Genomic DNA, 19917 nt, shown 5'->3' with positions numbered 1-19917 from the left:
CGGTGAACCTGTAGGGGCGTTCTGGTGACAGACCCCTACCGTAGATGTGCACAGTGGCCCAGTATTGACGGCTCTCACCGTACATGGGTCCCTGGTACACAACATATTCAGGAGGCTCCTCTAACGCATAGGCACGGCGGGTGAGGTTTGCGAGCACGGTCACAAAACCTCCAAGGTTGGTTGCTGTGGTCTCATTGTGAACAATGGGGCCAGGCATCGTGGCTTGGTTTGGGGAAAGAGGTTGTGCTGTGCTGTGTTGAGGCTAGCGTGCCCTTTTTATAGGGAAAGGGGACGGAGTCTTCCTCCGCACGCTTGCGATAGAGACGGGTTGGGTGTCGGTCATTGGCGCGTGATCGACGGGCTAGGCTGATAGGTTGGGCACCGTCCGCCGAAAGGCGTCGGGTCACTGTGGAGCTATCTTACGCGGGAAGCTTGACCGGGGTTAGGCTAAGGTCTGGTGGTCTGGTTAACCTAGGTTTATTGACCTGGCTAAGATAGGGTTAGCCAATGGTCAGCCTGGCTCTGATACCAAGTCTGTCACGACCGGATTTTCGGGATATCAATTTCCCAGAAAACGGCCTTTGTGCTCACCAGCCCCGGGATTACTGTTAGCTGATGAGACACCAACTTGATACAAGAATTCCAAGCAAGGTACAAAAATATGTAGTACAAGACCATTGTGGCCCAGGAGTACAACATTGGGTTTCTAGTGGTTGATGGCGGAAGCGGTTTGAGGTACATCTGCGTCTATGGGACTCCATTTCCCACAAGAATAGCTGACCAGGATAACTCCTATCTTCGCGAGGCTGCTATCGTCAGAATGCAGGTTCCGGGGCTGTCGTCGCGATGCTTATCTCCAAGCAGGGAATCTGGCCAAGACAATAGCCAGGGACAAGCCAGTGAGTACGTTTGAATGTACTCGCAAACATTAAGAACACGGGTATAATATAATAAGGGATAATCATACTCCGAAACATTTAAGATGATAAGTCTGCCATGAAGTAAACGAGAATCTGTGATGCACGCATGCAGAGGAAATATGGACATGCAATACGGAAGTAAAAGAAATGCACCGAGCGAGTGTCTAAAATGACTCCTCGAAAGGTTGCAAATAAAATAATAATGCCGCAGTCGGGCGTCTGAGCGATACCACAGAAAGGGCTTATAGAAGATAAATAAACAACAAGCATGCCGTAGTCGGGCGTCTGAGCGACACCACATAAAGGGCTTATAAAAGAATAATCACAGTGAATATCCAGGAGGTAGAACCATCCCAGGGATACTCAATAAAATACATAATGTAAATGGGTTAGTCCATAATAACAATAATAAATAAACATGATCCTCGGGTGTCACAGGTCGTAAACAAAATCTAGTCTAGCCGTTTCTCCATCCGAAGACCGTCACTGAGATCCAGCTAATTCGTTCTCCATCCGAATACCGTTACTATGATCCAGTTAGCCGTGTCTCCATCCGAAAACCGTCGCTGAGCTCTAGTTAAATCGTTCTCCATCCAAATACCGTTACTATGATCCATCTCAGACTGAAGTCCTTACTCATGAACATGGCTATCCAAATGGATATGACCTCTGCAGAGGGTGTACTCTTTTCCCACGAGTAACGGATTTATTTAGTCCATCGGGACTAATTCCGCCTACGGCCTTTTAATTGAAAACACGCCTGACCTGCACACACCAGCTTAACTTACCAGTGTCTGGAATCACCCACGACACCCGTCAAGCAAACTCTAAGTGGGGAGGCTACAACCTCGACGTAGCATGGGATCAAATTTATATACGCGCGCTCTAAGGGGTGCCCCCCTCTCGGTCCGAACCGGAAACACCCATGCCCCCGGACCAGGTGGCATGCCTACCGGATGCACCCGGTATCTTCCACCATGGCCTCTCTGTACGGTGTGTGCTTTGGTAAGGGGTTGACAACTTACTGAACCATACCCCGTCTGCGACAGGGACAAGCGGTAGTACAAACAAAAGTGAAGTTACTGATCAAGACTTGACCTACGACTGACTCGGGTGTCCAAGAAATCTCCGAATGATCAGCATAACCAACAATGTTACCATTAAGGGAGTAAATCACCACTCATCAAGCCTCACCATGCCATACCGGACATACTCGTCTCGACGAGGAACTAGGGACAAGCTCGTGTCTACCCAAGACCACGACTTTCCCGGCTTCCTTCCGGTATGCATGAGGAGCTCCCGAGGATGATCCAAAACACTAGCGTACCCATTGCTGACCACAAAAATATGTCCAAAAAGCACTCATGCACGAGACTTTATCGTTACATGAAGATAACGCATACTCCAAGTCAAATGGTGTTGTAATCGTATCAGAACACCACAACAAAAATATTATGCCGGAGTTCAGAAATGCTTGCCTTCAAGAGTATGCAAAGGATGCACTTTTCGAAGGCTTTCCCTTCTCTCCAAAATCCTATTTTGAGAAATATCCAAATAACAAATATTACAAACACAGTACAAAGAGCTGTCTCAAATATTTTTGAAATAAATCTTAAAATAAACTAGATGGAATTTGAGAGAGGTAGGAAAAAGAATCAACTCAATTGGAGTTTTATTTTAAAAGCTATAGCTGGTCAAAGTCTGGTCAAAACTCTATTTTTAAATAAAACCAGAAAAGAAAACGTTTCGAGGGGAATACGCTTTCGGGGTAGGGGAGACGTACTCGGTGGTTAAACGCTTTCACTTAAACAGAGGGGACGGCACGCGGGTCACTGACAGTGGGTCCAGAGGGCCCACTGGTCAGGTTTGACCGTTCTTCCCTCTCCCTCCTCTTCTCTGCCCGACGGGAGCGGGACTCCGGCGATCGCCGGCGACGAACGGCGGCTCCTCGAGGGCATCTGAGGGCGGGGATGGACCGGCCAGACCGAGGCGGTCCTCTTGGTGGTCGCTGGGTCGTCGGGGGTGGAAGAAATCGCCGGCGGCGAGCTCCACGCCGGAGGGGGCTACGGTGGTGAAGTGGTTTTTGGGCTCCGGTGGTCTCCGATCGAGGTTGGGTAGTTGGGTAGCTCCGCAAGGACAAGGGGAAGCTACTGGTGGCGTCGGTTGGGCGAGAGAGTGGCTGGCTGCGATGTATTTCACCAGAGCTTGGCGGCGGCCGAACCGGCCGGAGTTGGGGAAGAGAGCCTCTCCGGGCCAATCCACTGCTAGGGGAGGACTAGGGGAACAGTCTGAGGTTGCCCGAGGTCTTGCACGAGCTCGGGGGTCCCTTAAATAGGTGCTCGGGGTTGGGCCGCGGCGGCTGAGGATAAGATCGCCGGCGACAGCCGTGCTGTAGCCGCAGGGCGACGTGGCGACGACGAGCGCGTGCCGACGAGCTTCGGGATAAGACCGGGCTGTTCACGGGGGCAGCTAGCGCGCTGGGGTGGCTTGGGCGGCGCCGTCCATGCCAGAGGTTCGCTGCCGACGCCGGCGTGCCGCAAAGAGCTCTGCCAGTGGCGCTGCAGGGAGACAGGGGTGGCGTGGGGAGTGAGCGAGCGTAGTGCGCGGTTCAGCAGTGGAGCAGGGGCCAGGGACGGGTCGCGTCGAGTGCGGCAGTGCGACGCGGCGGCTCAGTGCGCGCGCGTACAAAACGTGCACTCTGGGCGCGCCCAGAGCACGCACGGAACCTGCTCGACGAAATGCCAGGGCGGTCTAGTGCGCGAGGGTGGAGCTGGCAATGAACAGGACAGGGGTAGAGATAGCTAGGAGCTCAGTGGACATGGTTGCTGGGTCAGTGGAACAAGATCGCAGTGTAAACAAAGAACTCATGCCAAAACAGATCGTGCACACCAGCTATTCGACAGAAGGCCAAGTGCACTTAGGCAATTCTTGGAGTGGCCAAAAACTCCAGATCAGGGTCTCTTTAGGTGTAGGAGATGATGTCAAGATCATATGGGCAAAACCAGAAACTTGTTAGTGCAAGTTTTGCAAAACCACAGTTTTGGACAGAAAAAAAAGGGTTTATAGCATGCACTTAAAAACCTCCAATGAGTCCACTCTCCTGGACTTAAGGGTTTTGAAGGAAGGTAGAAAGCAGGAAAAAGGTCATGGGCATTGGAGCAAAATAAAATAGAGTTGCTGTACAAATCACCAAATTGGGCCAGAATGAAAAAGAGGGTGATTCACTCAAATTTTTCAAAGAACATCACTGGGTTTTTGCATGAAGATGAATTGAATGCATCCACTGACATCTCCAAACACTTGGAAGAATTTTTAAAGAAATATTTAAATGGGTTGTAGTGCAAAAGTGCCCACTGGACCAGATTGGAAAAGTTGGTGTAGAGCTCAAAATCTCCAATGGCCAAAAGGTATTTTTGCATAAAAGTGGTGTGGAAACATCACATGACATCCCCAAATTTTGGTGGAAATTTTAAAAGCATTTATCAAATGGTTACAGTGCAAAACAGGCTCCAACTTCAAAAGAAATCATTTTTAAAAGGATAAAGCTCTGAGAAACAATTTTGCAAATAAATAAAGGATTGTTTTTATAAAGAGGGCATATAAGTCCAACAATACCTTTTGAAAGTTTCCACTTGGAGTAAAAATCCATAATAACAAGAGAAGTTTTATTTCCGGGCAAAATTTTTAATAAATAAAACCAGGTCAAAATTTTGGGGTGTCACAGTGTAGTGTTGTTCTGCAACCACTCGAGTTGTTGTTTTTCTTTTTTTTGATCTTCGAATCTTCATCATGTTATGTTTCCGTTGCTTCTTGCTAAATCTGAATCAAGCCAGCAATTTGTTGGATCTTTAAAAAAAAGTTCCTAGTGCTTGACACTTTGAGTCCTAGACCGGGCGTGACCAGACCGGGTTGAGACTCGAGCGGCCGAGCCTGCAAGTCCGAAGGCGAGAGGGCTCTAGGGCGGCGGCCTGAAGACGCGAGCGGTGCCGGCGGAGAATTGAACAGGTCGAGGGTCCAGGGTGTCGGAGAGGAGATAGCGCCGGGCTGGGACTCGAGCTGCGGCGGCGCAGACCTGACCGGGTCGAGGCGACGAGGCACCCAAGGTGGCGGCGAGCGGCACACTCGGACTCGGGCGGCGCCGGCGCGCACCTGACCGGGTCGAGGCGACGAGGCATCCAAGGCGGCGGCGAGCGGCACACTCGGACTCGAGCGGCGCCGGCGCGCACCTGACCGGGTCGAGGCGACGAGGCATCCAAGGCGGCGGCGAGCGGCACACTCGGACTCGAGCGGCGCCGGTGCGCACCTGACCAGCTCGAGGCGACGAGGGTTCCAGGCGGAAGCGAGCACTGGAGCAACCGCGCGAAAAAAGGTAACATTTTTTCTCCGTCCCTAAGTTCCAAATCGAGACGGGTACAGTTTGGGAATCCGACCGTGTATAGAATTCAAAGTCTAATCCTAGTAGAACACAACATCTGCGGTACTTGGTTTCTATATCTTATATATATAGACGAACTAATCCAACGTTTTGCCCTGTGCGGCACAATTTTCTACAGGCTATCGCTTGGCATCATGGGAGGGTCTAAGTTGGGGGTCGAGGCCTCGCGACATTTGACAAGGGTTTGGCGAGAAATCGAACCTGTGCTCTGGCTTGGAGCAACTGCTGGCTTGTGTTGGGCAGCGTGGAGGTACTACCGATACCGTGCCTGCCTATGCAGCTTCGGCCGGAAGATGGGGGGATCATCGGAGGGCGAGGGCGATCCAGTGATCGGGCGCGACAAGGAGATCGACCGGGTCATATGCATTCTCTGCCGCCGGAGCAAGAACTGCGCCGCGCTCGTCGGGGAGGCAGGGGTCGGCAAGACGGCCATCATCGAGGGCCTCGCCCAGCGCATTGCCAGTGGGAAAGTCCCTGCCAACCTTGCCGGAGCACGTGTGGTGGAGGTCGACCTTGGGGCCATGCTGGCCGGGACAAGTCTCCGTGGCATGTTTGAGGAGCGAATCAAGGATGTGATAAAGAGTGCGGAGGCTGGGGATGGCAAGGTGATCCTGTTCATCGACGAGATGCACATGCTTCTTGGTGCTGGTGATGTTGTCGGTGGCACGGATGCCGCCAACCTGCTGAAGCCGGCGCTGGCCCGTGGCCGCATCCGCTGCGTGGGCGCCACCACTCTCAAAGAGTACCACAGGTACATTCAGACGGATGCCGCACTCGAGCGGCGATTCCAAAAGGTTCATGTTAAGGAGCCGAGCGTGCAGGCGACCGTCACCATTCTGCAGGGGCTTAAACAGCGGTACCAAGACCACCATGTCTTGGAAATTCAGGATGCTGCTCTGGTTGCTGCCGCAGAGCTTGCTGGCCGCTATATCACTGGTACGCGCAGAATTTTACTTTGTTTGGTCAGCCCGCGATGTTTGCATGGAGTTGCATCCAAATATGTATATATGCCGGAGAAATTTGATGGATTCTATTGATGTCTGTATTGTAGATCGCCAGTTTCCTGACAAGGCAATTGATCTGATCGATGAGGCATGCGCTACCACAAGGATGCTGGTTGACAGCGAAAGTGAAGCAACTGGCACCAGGACGCAGAGTTACAACAAAAAAGAAGTGACTGCACAAAGTAGATCCATAAAAGCAGTGAAGAAAGGAATTGTTGGTCCGAGTCAGGTCGCACAGGTAGGCAGTCCTAGCCTGAATAATTTCCATTATTTCCATAATGTTCAGTTCTTATTTTATGATGTCTTAAAGGTTGTGAGCCTGTGGACTGGAATTCCTGTCGCTGCTATTGATCAAGGGGAGAAGGAGAAACTACTACACTTAGCAGAAAAATTGCATGAGCGAGTTGTTGGCCAGGACGAGGCGGTCAATTTGGTTGCACAGACGGTCCTACGTTCCAGAGTCGGCCTTGATCAGCCGGGCCAACCAATAGGTTCTTTCCTCTTTTTGGGCTCGACTGGTGTTGGAAAGACAGAGCTTGCAAAAGCTCTTGCCGAGCAGCTATTTGACAATGAAAATATGTTGGTTCGCTTTGACATGTCCGAATACGGTACGAAGGGATCTGTGTTGCGCCTCATCGGAGCACCTCCAAGGTTTGTACATTACCACATCATACCTAGTGTTTAGTTTGGCTGGTTTTAATTATGCTCTTGTGTATTCTTACAGCTATTTTGGTTATGACGATGGAGGACAACTGACTGAAAAAGTCAAGAGTCACCCGTACAGTGTCATCCTGTTTGATGAGGTGGAGAAGGCGCATCGCGAGGTGTACAATGTTTTTCTTCAACTTCTCGATGATGGTTTGTTGACCGATGGCAAAGGCCGAACAGTAGATTTCAAAAACACCATCATCATTATGACCTCAAATCTTGGGTCAAAGCACCTTGCAGCAGGAATGGTTGGGAAGAACACAATGCAAGAAACACACAAGCTTGTCATGAAAGAGGTTTGTGAACCCTTTACTGCCCCTGTAAATGCTGCAGTAGCCTCGGTGTTGACTGTCGTATGTTTTTGCAGGTTTGGAAACGCTTCAAGCCCGAGCTTCTCAACAGGCTGAGTGAGATTGTGATATTTGAGCCGCTTTCACACGACAAACTGAAGGAGATTGTGAAAATCCAGATGAAGAACGCTGTTGCCAGAGTAGCAAAGAAGGGCATCTCTCTACACGCGAGTGATGCTGCATTGGACGTTATCTTGTCAGAGTCATACGAGCCAGTAAGTAAATCAGCTTCGCTTTTGAAATCATACACAATCTTTGGTAACTAACTGTTCATATTTTGTGTTGTCATAGATGTACGGTGCAAGGCCTATTAGAAGGTGGATACAGAAGAATGTGATGAACACCATCTGTGAGATGCTTGTCAAAGGAGAAGCCGGCGAAGGCTCAACAATCTCCATTGATGCCACCGACCACAACAAGGGGCTCAAGTATGAAGTGGTGAAGAAGGCGGCAGATCCTTCCGGCACCATCTTGGTCCCAGCACCAGAGCCTCTTGCTTGCCCCGACGAGGAAAGCGATGATTCGGTCATGGTCACTTCATTAACAAAGTGTCTTGGATAGTGAGTAGGACACCCCTGAAAACCAAGCTGGATGCTGAAACTGTTTCTGTTAGGAGACGCCCTGCGTCGTTGTGTCTTTTGTCCATTTTGAGAAAATAGTAGTACTAGTAGATCCCTGCATCTGCACCCGAGTGCGTCAACAGTATGTTCAGAAAAAATAGCAAGCAAATTCAAAAAAAGATCTGATATTTTGTGACACCAAAGCGTCTAAAATTTTCTTGGTACTTGCAAATTTTCATGGTGAGATGACACTGGAGGAGCCTAGTGTACAAAGAACAAAATTAGAGCTCGGAAAACTCGGAGCAACTTTAGACATTTCGAAGCTCTTAATTTTTTTAACATAACTCCTCCTGAATCAGATATTTTTTAATTTTCTTTTTCAAGTTAACTGTTCACTGGAGTTGATGAGCTCGGGCTGCGCTATGAATTATCGCCTGGCTGACCATAACAAACCTACTCTTAAGCAATAAAACTCCTAAGTTCATCGGGAAAAAAAGATGAGTGATGCTACACGAACGAGAATTTTCTTTCAGATGGCACTTACGCGCTAAAGGTGAAATCGGTCTATATAAATTTTCCATAAGTGTAATATTATTGGTCGCTGAATTTTCTCTTCAATTTATACCGCAACGGAACTGCTTACATAAATTCCTGAGAATCAAGGGGATCGTACATGATGCATATGTTTCATTTAACTTGCGTTTCCCCGGATCATCAACGTCAGATTGTTCAGTTTACGCACAAAGTCGATGAAGCCAAATATATGTAGCCTGGATTACTACATGTTGCCGGTCTTGTACATGTTGGATAGAGACCTCGAGAGTGAACCTACATGCATATGTGAACCAAGCTTACATGTATAGCGAGATGATCCTTTACGCAACACTGATTGCCCGGTTGGTGGGTGATTTGCATCGCTGACAGGGATACGTCGAATGGAGTATTAGTGCCCAAGTAGCAAGCAAAACAATTACAGTACTGCTGGGTCGATGGGACACTAGTTTGGCTCTTTTGATCATCGCTAAATGCCTTTTAGTACATGGTCTTTCCATCATCTCGGCACTTGTAATCATTACATCCGGACCAGATGCTGGTGCACACAATTAAGCATCATGTCGATCACTGAAGACTACCGATTTTTTTATTGATATGGTAGTTAGGACTTCGAGAAATTCCCATTAGGATCAAGTACTTGAGTATTTTTATTATTTTTGTAATAAATGAGTATTTGTTTCAAGTTTGCAATATTAATTCAGATGATGATGATGATGATGATCATGATGATGATGATGGTGATAATAATAATAATAATAATAATAATAATAATAATAATAATAATGTGTGAACTTGGACATCTGAGTAGCTCATGGAAAAGAAGACAAAATCGGTCCTAACAATGTGTGAACAATAAACTATTAATTCAGATGATGATGATGATGATGATGATGATGATGATGATGATAATAATAATAGTAATAATAATAATAATAATAATAATAATAATAATAATAATGTGTGAACTTGGACATCTGAGTAGCTCATGGAAAAGAAGACAAAATCGGTCCTAACAATGTGTGAACAATAAACTTTCTCATAAACCCTTTTTTCCTGAGACCTACCCAAATATCAAAACATCATCAAATTTGGCACGGACATCATGCACTCGAATATATTTCATGCCAACAAAATTCAGATTTTTTTTATTTTCTGGTATTTTTTAATTTTATTATTCACGCAAGGGAGTAGATGAGCTCAGGAGCTGAATTGCTGCTTCCTTGCTTATTGCAAACAATACTGAAAATCCTCATGTACCGAGCAGATAACAGGGTGTCGTCTAGCCATTTTTTTCCTCCCAAATATCATCCTTCATTAATAGCTACTCCTCAAAATAATTTAAACTAAAACCACGGCATGTTTTAGGAGCTAACTTTGCGTCAAGATCCATGCTGAAAATCCGACATCAATTAACGCATTCGACGGTCAGCTTTTAGTGATTCCGAAAAGAAAATGTGATCCTAGGGATGCCTTAGTCTTTTATAGGGAATTCTAGAAAGAACGTCATAAAAATATGTAGACTAATTTTTAGGGAATTCTAGTCTTTTCTTGTTTGTACATTTTTTTAATATTAATGAAAATTAACATAGAACAATGTTCTATGGTTTTTAGGTCAAAAAGAAATATGTAGACTACTCAAACCCGAATTAACCAACATTAATCGTCCACGATATGATCGATTTCAGCAGGCTCGCTCATAAGTCGCTTCTCAAAACAATCTTCGAACCACTTTTTTTTTGCGGGTAAATCTTCGAACCACTTGCCATGAGTGGTGAGCTGTCTCGAAAACAGAACGATCTTCGATATTCTTTTCCGTCTCTGTTACGAAGTTTTGGGTAATCGATGGGAATACGTAAATATTTGCATGGAGCCCACGACAGAGCAAAAAGATGTGTATATTCAAGATTATTTGCGTGCTAATAGTTGAAAATCAAGTTTCTGTTACTGATACAGTCAAAAGAGAATCGACTCTAAATATATTTTTTGGAAGAAGATATGAAGAAAATGCTAACAGTATTCATGACTGTTCTGCTTGACCATCTTGTCCCGACGAGTCGAGCTCACCTACAACCCATTCAAACAAGCAACTGCACCTACCAAAATCTCTCTCTATCTCTCTCTCCCTGAAATTGCAAGCTCGAGTTGGTACAAATCTCCAGGTACGTACGAGATGCGCCGTCTCGTCGTCCTGCTCCTTGCTGTCTTGCTTCCCCATGAAACCAGCTGCTCCGCCGCCGCAGCTTCCGGCGACCGGTGCAGCCGCCGGTGTGGCAGCACCACCGTTCCCTACCCTTTTGGCTTCTCCCTCGGCTGCCCCATCCCGCTGTTCTGCGACGCCAGCATATCCACGCCGATCCTCCCATACATAGGAGAGAACGGCACCACGTACCGCGTGATAGCCTTCAACTCCAACACCTCCACCGTCGTTGTCGGCCTCCCGCCGTCGTGCAGCCGCAGCGTCCCCGAGGCCAAGAGGGAGCTCTCCGGGGGCAACTACGGCGTGTCGTCTCGCACCGGTCTTTTCCTCCGCGGCGGCTGCAGCGGGATCAACGCGTCGGCCGGCGGCGGATGCAGCGTGCCCGTGGACGTCATGTCAAGGCTGCTCCGCACGGCGCAGTGCACCGGCCTCGGCAGCGACACCTCGCCCGCCGCTGTGGCGTGCGTCGCTTCCGCTCCGCCAAACTCCACCGCGGCGGTGCATGGCCAGTTTCTGCGGTGGGAGAAGGTCGAGAAGCAAAAGTGCGACGACGTGCTGACCTCCACGGTGTTCGTGCTCACGGCGGAGGGGACGGCTACGCTGGAGTTCGGCGTGGCCGAGCTCGGCTGGTGGCTCAACGGGACGTGCGGCGCCGGCGGGGGCGAGCGTTGCGCGGCGAACGCGTCGTGCACCGACGTAAAAACGCCTAGCGGGGAGTTGGGGCACCGGTGCGGGTGCGTGGCGGGGATGGAGGGCGACGGCTTCTTGGCCGGCGACGGATGCTACCTCGGTGAGTCTTGACTTCTTACCTGTGAATGCTTCCAAAAACTTCCGATATACAGGCCACAAGGATCAGGCCACGATATATCTCGCGTTCCATTACTGGGTGGGTCCCGGTGCCGCTGTGCGCCACGTCAACTGCACTCACAAGTCGTGCCTGCGATCAATCATGCGCGACATAATCCAATCTCATAGTTCACACTAGGCAACTCAAACTAGACGGCTACTCCACTTTCTTAAAAGATTTCAGACACGTTTTTTTTGCGGGTTGTCTAGTAATCTCTTCTTTGAAAAAATCTGTAAATCTTAATTATATTTGTTAAAGCATTTGGATTAAATCAAACAATCATCACGTACATGACCGTTGTTTATATATAATCTATATGGACCGAAAGTTGCCTAGCATTTTCACTAAAAATGCACGAATTAGCAAATGTGCAATTTTATTAGACTTATAATAGTGTTCCTTTTTTTGGCCTGGAGATATAACAGTGTTCAACATGGGTGGTGAGATTTTCAGTATTTCAGACAACTAAGAATTAGCAAAATTATTTAGATCGGTCAAAATGAGCACTCTTCTCTTATACTTGCATACTTCCTCCGTTTCAAACTACTTGAAGCTTTAGTCTTGTCATGTCTTTATGCAAACAGAAAGTATGGTTATTTACTCTGTTTTTCTCATGGCTTGTTAAACGTTTCTTTTCTCTCTTTGAATCGGAACAACATAAATTTTCTTGAGTTATCAAAATAACTTAATAATATCTACAACATCAAATAAATGAAAATATATGTTATATTGAAGCTAATTTATTATTTCTGGTGTTCGTTGTACTGCCGTGTTTGGAAATAAATATATTGAAAGTATTCACGCAAAAACAATACTGTTGTAGATGCTGCTATAAACTTGATCAAACTTTAAAAAGTGACTTATGAACCTAAAACTTCAAGTATTTTGGAACAGAGAGGGTACAATATAATTTTGTGTAGATACAACATTAATACCACTAGAATTTTTATTTTCTGAAAAAGGAGGTTAAAACCCCCGGGCTCTGCATCAATCAATGCATCCGGCCATCTTTATTAGTTATTCAACAAAGATCTGACAAGAACATACATCAAGCTACCCGACGCCACCACTACACCTACAAACTTGATAATGTGGAGTGTCCTCGCATCCCATATCTGAAACCGGTGTCGTCGCCGATCCATCCACATAACATATCAGAACCTACAGCCGGTGCAGCAAACCTAAAGCGTACACCACATGCACACGTTTTAGAAGCCGCCATCATCAGCGAACCGCTGAGCCATCTTCGAAAAGAGATCCGCATCATCCTTCCCAGTCCGACCATCCGTCGACGCCACCACGGCGCCCAACGGCACCACCTCCCTGCGCGCAAACTGCCGAGCACGTCACGATCGCTGCCAGTACACCGCAACACCATGGCACCAAGTACCACCAGCCGACACAGTTTGAAGTCTCTGGAAGATTTGTCGTGTGTAACACCTGCCGAACAGGCATGACACGGCGTAATACCTGTCGTACAAGCATGACTTGACATCTCCACCGAAGCTCCGTGCAAGATGAAGCTGCTTCACCTCATGCCTCTGTCTTCCAGGGCTGCTCCACAAACTATGCTCCCAACAGAGAAACGACACCACAGTGTCGCCATCGTATGATTTGGAAGACCGGATCCGAGGGTTTCCCCCGGAGTAGCACGGGTAGGTCGACAGTAGTAACACGACAATGCCTTCATCAAGGTAACGACGCAGAATGCCGCCATCGCCCGTCGTTGGCTTGATTTTCACCGGCAACTATGTCTCGCCGACTCATAGCCGGGACTAGATGACGGATCTCGAGATCCGACCACCCAGCCTTAGGCAGACCAATTCCGACGGAGGAGATGACCACCAGATCCGCCGCCGCATGGTGTAGGGCACACCAGTCAGCCACTGACCAGAAGCCACACCCGCATGCAACCCGCCTTCCAGCAGGCCCTCCACGGTGCCCCTCCATGCCGCCGCTACCAAGCCGGACCGGACGACCCAACCGCCTCCCAAGGCCGTGCCCAGAGCCTGCCGCCGCCGGCCTGGATCCGATCTTAGTTGTTCGCCACGTCGCGATGCGATCCGATCTTGACTGAGTCACTACTCGCATCGAGATCCCGCACTACCCCACACCCGAGCAGGAAGGTGGACCTCCACCACCGTCGTCCGCCCCAGACTTAGCCCAGCGGTGTCCTTCGGCGGCGACGGAGGAAGGAAGGGAGGAGAGGAGGGCTCCGGCGGCTAGGGTCGGGAGGACCTCCCGTGTCGCCCGAGCGGGGGCAACGCAGGGGCTGGGCTGGGAGCGTTAATTCAGGAAAAAATGACATTTGAAGAATCATGAAAATTTTAGTACTCGAAATGTGGGGATATATAAGGTGTATTTTCACTGTGGGGTATTTTGTCGGTTGTTACGACAGCAAAGTTGTAAATAAAAATGAAATCCAACAATAGCAATTTTTCGTCACAAAAGTAGACATAATGGAGTAGATGGACCACCATTTTTCAGATTTCACATTTGTAGACCTTGTGCAGAGCTTTGAACATGAGATATTCAAAGATGTTGACATGATTATGACAAACAGGAATCGCCTAAGGCAAAAAATGGCTGGATCCTAACTCTTCTGACCCAGAATATAAATGACGACAGTTACATACTGACGCAACGTTTCTGTTTTGTGTTTTCCCTGTGCAGCTAAGCGGGTTTCCAAGAGGAACGTGGCTTTCATCGCTGCAGGTAAAAATGTTTCCTGACCTGGTCTTCATGCAATTACGTACACGGCGCCATGTAGAATACTCCTGGGTCAAGATGCTTCTGGTCAAGGCCGTTGGTTCCATCTGTGGAATCGCCTGCCTGAATGCTTGACTGCTGACCTGGCTAACTAGAAACAGATAGAAAAGCTGAAAGGGGAAATGGGAAAGGAAATGTTGAATTTGGTTCAGAGAATTCAACTGCTTGGCTTGACCAAGACAAGAATCACATTCACAATTAGAGACGTGCATTTGTGAATAAAATTAACTTCTGATTGCACTTTGTGTTAAACCACCACGTGGCATACGTAGTAACTTCAGACCTTCAGTAACTTGGGCTGCCGCTGACGATGTATGTGAATAGCAGGTGTCGTGGTGGGCGTGGCGGCGGCGGCCGGCGTGCTCCTGCTGCTCTGCTGGGCACGACGCCGGCGCTCCGGCGGCAAGGGCCGGCAGGGCTCCAGCCGGCTCGCGGCGATGCGGCTGCTGTCGGAGGCGGCGACGTCGAGCGGCGTGCCGGTGTACTCGTACAACGAGGTCGCGCGCGCGACCAACTCCTTCTCCGACACGCACCGCCTCGGCACGGGCGCCTATGGCACGGTTTACGTCGGCCGGCTCCCGGCGAACTCGACGGCGCTCGTGGCCATCAAGCGCCTCCGCTGCCGCCTCGACGACCACGACGACGACGGCGGCAGGGCGGTGGCGCTGCTCCTCAACGAGATCAGGCTCATCTCCTCGCTCAGCCACCCCAACCTGGTCCGCCTCCTCGGCTGCTGCCTCGACCGCGGCGAGCAGATCCTCGTCTACGAGCTCGTCCCCAACGGCACCCTCTCCCACCACCTCCACGGCGACGGCGGCTCCACGCTGCCGTGGCGCGCGCGGCTCGGCGTCGCGGCGGGCACGGCGGCCGCCATCGCGTACCTGCACGCCGCGCGCCCGCCCATCTTCCACCGCGACGTCAAGTCCGGCAACATCCTCCTCGGCGCCGACCTCCGCGCGAAGCTCGCCGACTTCGGCCTCTCCCGCGCCGCGCGCGGCGCCGAGGACGCGTCGCGCTCCCACGTCTCCACCGCGCCGCAGGGCACGCCGGGGTACGTCGACCCGGAGTACCACCAGAGCTTCCACCTCTCCGACAAGAGCGACGTGTACAGCTTCGGCGTCGTGCTGCTCGAGCTCATCACCGCCATGAAGGTCGTCGACTTCGGCCGGCCGGCGAACGAGGTCAACCTGGCATGCCTCGCGCTCGACCGGATCGGCAAGGGGAGAGTCGAGGAGATCGTCGACCCGGCGCTCCTCCGTCACGGCGAGGAGTGGGTCATGGAGTCGGTCCGGCACGTCAGCGAGCTCGCCTTCCAGTGCCTGGCGTTCGACAAGGACGTCCGGCCGTCCATGAGCGAGGTGGCCGCCGAGCTGTGCCGGATCAGGGACGCCGCCCCAGGCTCCGGCATGACGGACCTCGTCGCCGACGTGGGGCTCGATGGACCGAACACCGCGGCGGCGAAGAAAGCCCGGTCGCCGGTGTCGGTGCAGGACGTCTGGGTCAGCGACCGGAGCTCGCAATCGACCAACGGCTCCATGCCACGCTTTCCGTAGCCAAGTTATACCCCACGTGCACACAAGAAAGATGAAAATGTAACTTAAACAATTTTTTGGGGGTGAAGTTCTCCATGGTGAACATGGTTGTACTTGTACAGTTGCACATGTATTACTAGCACAAGAGCAACTCACAGGTTCGAAGGGGAAACAGCGCCATAGAAATCAGCAACTTAGGTTTGACCAACGCGACAAGATTGCCACAAGAGCACAAACTTTGGTTTGATCATCATTGCAACAAGATCAAACACAAGAGCACAGACAGAGTTGTTCCCATCCGAATCATATTGGCCGCAGCATTGGAAATACCCAGTAATAGTTTTACAAGTGAATCATATTCGCCGCAGCATTGGGAATACCTAACAGTTTTACAAGCTACAGAATCGCACAACTTATCCGGACTTAGTTTCCTCCACCAACCGCGCCGGGCCACATAGAGCTTATCCACACTTGGTTGTTCCTATAAATGCTGAACCCATGGAGAGCGAAAGAGGCACACTAGCTAGTCCAGAACAGCATACTACACCTCTAACAGGGCCTCAGCGATTCATCTCAAGAAGAAAAGTACAGGATGTGCTACAAGGTGGAGTGCGACAAATGCGGCAAGATCACCTGGAAGGGGTGCGGCAAGCATGTCGCGTCCGTCTACGAAGACATCGAGAAAGGAAAGCACTGCACCTGCAAGGCGTGGCCGGGTGTTGACACAGATGGGTCGTCCTCGAACACCAAAGAAGGTGACGTGCTTTTGCTTTAATTTCTTTTCATCTGTCCAGAATTGCAAGACAGATTTACTGAGAATGGTTCCCGGGGCTGTACTTGCAGGAGGAGGAAAAGCTTGAGTTCTTGCACACGGATCACTAGTTTTGCAACTACTGGACTGAAGGAGACTGCAGTTTTGAATAAAAGCTTGCCTCTGCTATCTGCTCTGTATTTGTTTCTGGCTTCTTCGCTGAAGTCACTTTTGATGGTATAATAAAACATTCTGCAGTTGATTGATTGTCTTATCTAGCTAAAGATGCAAATCAGGGCTGGGTTCCAGAGAGAGCTGGAAAAACTCAGCAAACTCTTTGATCAATGATTCATAAGCTATATCCATTAGTTCTGCATCGTTAAGTTCTCTACCGCTGGAAGCCTTTTGTAATATCTGCTTGATGCTCCCAACACCGCGGCTCTTAATGCCACAGGGAACAATGTGTTGAAAGGGGGTTAGGTCAGTTGTGACATTTAGCGCTAGACCATGATATACTATCCATCGTGCGCACATAATTCCAATAGCTGCAACTTTCTGCTCACCTGGAGAGGAAACAGAGTGTACAAGTTAAGAAAGATACGTGATAACATGATAAAACACTTTGCAGTATCCAAGGATAGTAACATACCAACCCAGACACCAGTGAGGCCTTCTATTCTTGATGCCTTAATAGAGAATGCAGACTGAAGGGCACGAATGATCAACTCTTCAAGTGACCTTTGGTACCAGACAAGATCCTTCGTCTGATAGCGCAAATTGATAATCGGGTACAGAACAAGCTAAGCAAGCAAAAAACTTGACTGTAAGAAAATATAGTGTTAGGCTACAAAAAAACATGAATAACTGAGATTTTTGTGTTCAATATTTCAAAAGTCAGCAAGTTTGTTCTTATTTCAAAATGCTCATTGTTTGATCTAACCAAAAAGGTTATGGTCTTATGGAAGATCATATTTGTTCATTATTTACTTCCCTTTGAAGCTTAGGTTACTTAAGATTTAACTACCTTGAAGCAGAAAACAAAATTGGATACAGTTTCAGACCCACAATACAGCTAATATAACTAGCAAATACCTGTCCAGGACCATGATATGTCACCTGCCCAGCACGATCAATACGATGAATCTCAATAGGAGAATCTTCTATATTGAAATTGAGGAACTTCTCATCGTTGCCATTGCCCAATGTATAAACCGGTGGATGTTGCAGCGCGATTAAGGTGTCCGAGTGATCTTCATCTGTGTCGGTGTCGATGCCTACCAACGCTTTCCTCCTCTCAACAATGGATTTCTGCCAACCCCACGAATCAACATAAGGAACTATCTGCCGATGGAGATCAAAGAGCTCACACCTGGGAATGCAAAGAGTGTCATTCGCCACGATGAAGCACCATACAAGCAAACAATAGAAGGCTGACATGCTGCATCAGTGCTCACGGCTTCAGTTCAGGTGGTAATGCAGACGGCAAACCTATCAGTACACAAATTATTTGGAGCTACCTAGCTTGTAAATAGGCCATGACAAATATTGTGTAGAAGGGAACAGTAACCCGATTTGCTTGTGCTCAAGCGATCAAAATCATCAAGAAAGCCTCATCAACAAAGCATTGGGCTAAACAAAACAAATGCAGCCGCATGCTTTACAACTAGCTAATGACGCATCTCTTCGTGGCTGAGAGACTCATTGGAATTGTTGGTAAGACCTTTGAATAAAACTAACCAGAGCAATTAAAATTAACGAATCAAGAGTACCTCCTCCTGCCGAGGCGGGCGGCACCGGTGACTGGGGCCGCGTCGGTCACCGCGGCGGCGACAGGGCCGGTGCAGCAGCCTTCGGCGAGGCCCAGCCGCCCCCCTCGGGAGCGCGCCGAGGAGCCCCTGGCTGCGGCCGGGAAGGGCAGGACGCCGTGGCAGAACGGGGCGGAGACCCCCATGGCGGCAGGAACCATGCTCTCGAGTATGGCCGGAGCGGAACCGAGTCCCCGGGGGCTGGACTTGTGCGCCGGCGCGCGCGGCGGAGTCGCCGAGGAGATTGGATGGGCGCGAATCGAATCGCACGGCACAACGGCAACGCCGAGATCACACTGGTTTAACAGAGTCCGTTAATACTTGTCACGCATGAACTTTACCTGGTGAGGAATTGATTTTTTTTCTCGCAAAAAAGGAATTGACTTCTTTTTCAGGACTAGTTTTTTCTCTAGAGAGAATTTTTAGGAGTAGTTCTTTTTTATAGCCATTTTTTTTGCAGGGAATTTGAGCTTTATTCATATAAAGGCATTCACTGGGCAGTCAGCCAGAAGGCTGCTGATCAGGAAGCTAGGAGTTTATGTGAGCCAGCTTTCCGTCACCGTCACCGTACAAGCGCGTTTTGCACAAAGGTGAGCTGGGACATTGGCCGACCTACTTACATGCTGAATTACAAAGGAATTAAAACTAGCAGATAGCTCATCAATTTCTTGAAGAATAGGAGCCACAACATAACGATTGTTGCGGCAAGTGTTCCAGAGGTTGACCACCTCGAGACTGTCAGTCTCTAGCACCACATGCGAAACCCCCCTGAGACTTGCGAAGATTACTCCATCTCTTGCAGCTAGGGCTTCAGCAATAAAGGGGTCAATCACTCCGGGGTGGGGTTTACACCAAGCTCCCAATAAGCCTGAAGCTCAACGCGCCACACCTCCAGCTCCGCTCTTCCCTTCCAGATGAATAGTCGAGGCATCTGTATTTATCTTGATCTGGCCTGCCTCCGGGGGGCGCCAACCATGGCCTGGCAAGATGTTCACCTGTTGCAATGGAATGTCCAATACTGCCAACGCTTCACGGGTGAGTCGAACTGAATTCGCCAGATCCATTTTGTCACCTTCGTGTGTCCACCGATTTCGTGAAGTCCAAATGGACCACATTACTGAAATGATCGATGCTCGCTCTCTTGTAGAGAACCTGTCATCACATAAAATGTCAGTTGCCCAAGTAGATGGGTGCAGGCGCGGCAACTTGATGTCCAGCAGTGCGCGCGCTTCTTCCCAGGACCTCTGAGCGTGGGAACAATGGATAAGTGCATGTTCCAAGTCTTCCTCCTTTGCCTGACAAAGTTTGCATAAACTGATCTCGAGGATATGCCGGAATTTGAGGGTGCATTCATCGAGCAGAATTCCTCGGAGAACCCTTCACCAGAACAACCGCACTTTTGGTACCACCTTGAGAGATCATAGCGACTTCCACAACTGCTGCTTGCTTACTGAAGGTTCGGTAACCTGCCCTTCTTCTCGAGC

General features: G+C 49.3%; 3 protein-coding genes across 3 annotated transcripts; 2 read left to right on the top strand and 1 right to left on the bottom strand.

The window, feature by feature from the left end:
* The first annotated feature begins 4801 nt into the window (after nucleotides 1-4801).
* Nucleotides 4802-8175, top strand: LOC123119534 (chaperone protein ClpB1). The gene is made up of 7 exons (XM_044539371.1): nucleotides 4802-5289; nucleotides 5474-6291; nucleotides 6407-6597; nucleotides 6670-7010; nucleotides 7084-7363; nucleotides 7435-7632; nucleotides 7709-8175. Exons 2-7 carry the CDS (start codon nucleotides 5490-5492, stop codon nucleotides 7976-7978), a joined length of 2082 nt encoding a protein of 693 aa, XP_044395306.1. The 5' UTR covers nucleotides 4802-5289; nucleotides 5474-5489; the 3' UTR covers nucleotides 7979-8175.
* Nucleotides 8176-10450: 2275 nt separating this feature from the next.
* On the top strand, nucleotides 10451-16900 carry LOC123119532 (wall-associated receptor kinase-like 14). The gene is made up of 4 exons (XM_044539368.1): nucleotides 10451-11519; nucleotides 14250-14291; nucleotides 14673-16632; nucleotides 16721-16900. Exons 1-3 carry the CDS (start codon nucleotides 10703-10705, stop codon nucleotides 15896-15898), a joined length of 2085 nt encoding a protein of 694 aa, XP_044395303.1. The 5' UTR covers nucleotides 10451-10702; the 3' UTR covers nucleotides 15899-16632; nucleotides 16721-16900.
* Nucleotides 16405-18744, bottom strand: LOC123119533 (octanoyltransferase LIP2p2, chloroplastic). The gene is made up of 4 exons (XM_044539369.1): nucleotides 18398-18744; nucleotides 17721-17997; nucleotides 17278-17428; nucleotides 16405-17191 (listed from the first exon to the last, which is right to left on the bottom strand). Exons 1-4 carry the CDS (start codon nucleotides 18592-18594, stop codon nucleotides 16908-16910), a joined length of 909 nt encoding a protein of 302 aa, XP_044395304.1. The 5' UTR covers nucleotides 18595-18744; the 3' UTR covers nucleotides 16405-16907.
* Nucleotides 18745-19917: the final 1173 nt, after the last annotated feature.

This window comes from Triticum aestivum, chromosome 5D (assembly GCF_018294505.1).
Source record: "Triticum aestivum cultivar Chinese Spring chromosome 5D, IWGSC CS RefSeq v2.1, whole genome shotgun sequence".
NCBI classification, from domain to species: domain Eukaryota; kingdom Viridiplantae; phylum Streptophyta; class Magnoliopsida; order Poales; family Poaceae; genus Triticum; species Triticum aestivum.
Note: the sequence above shows the minus strand (reverse complement) of the source record. Positions and strands in the feature narration are given on the sequence as shown.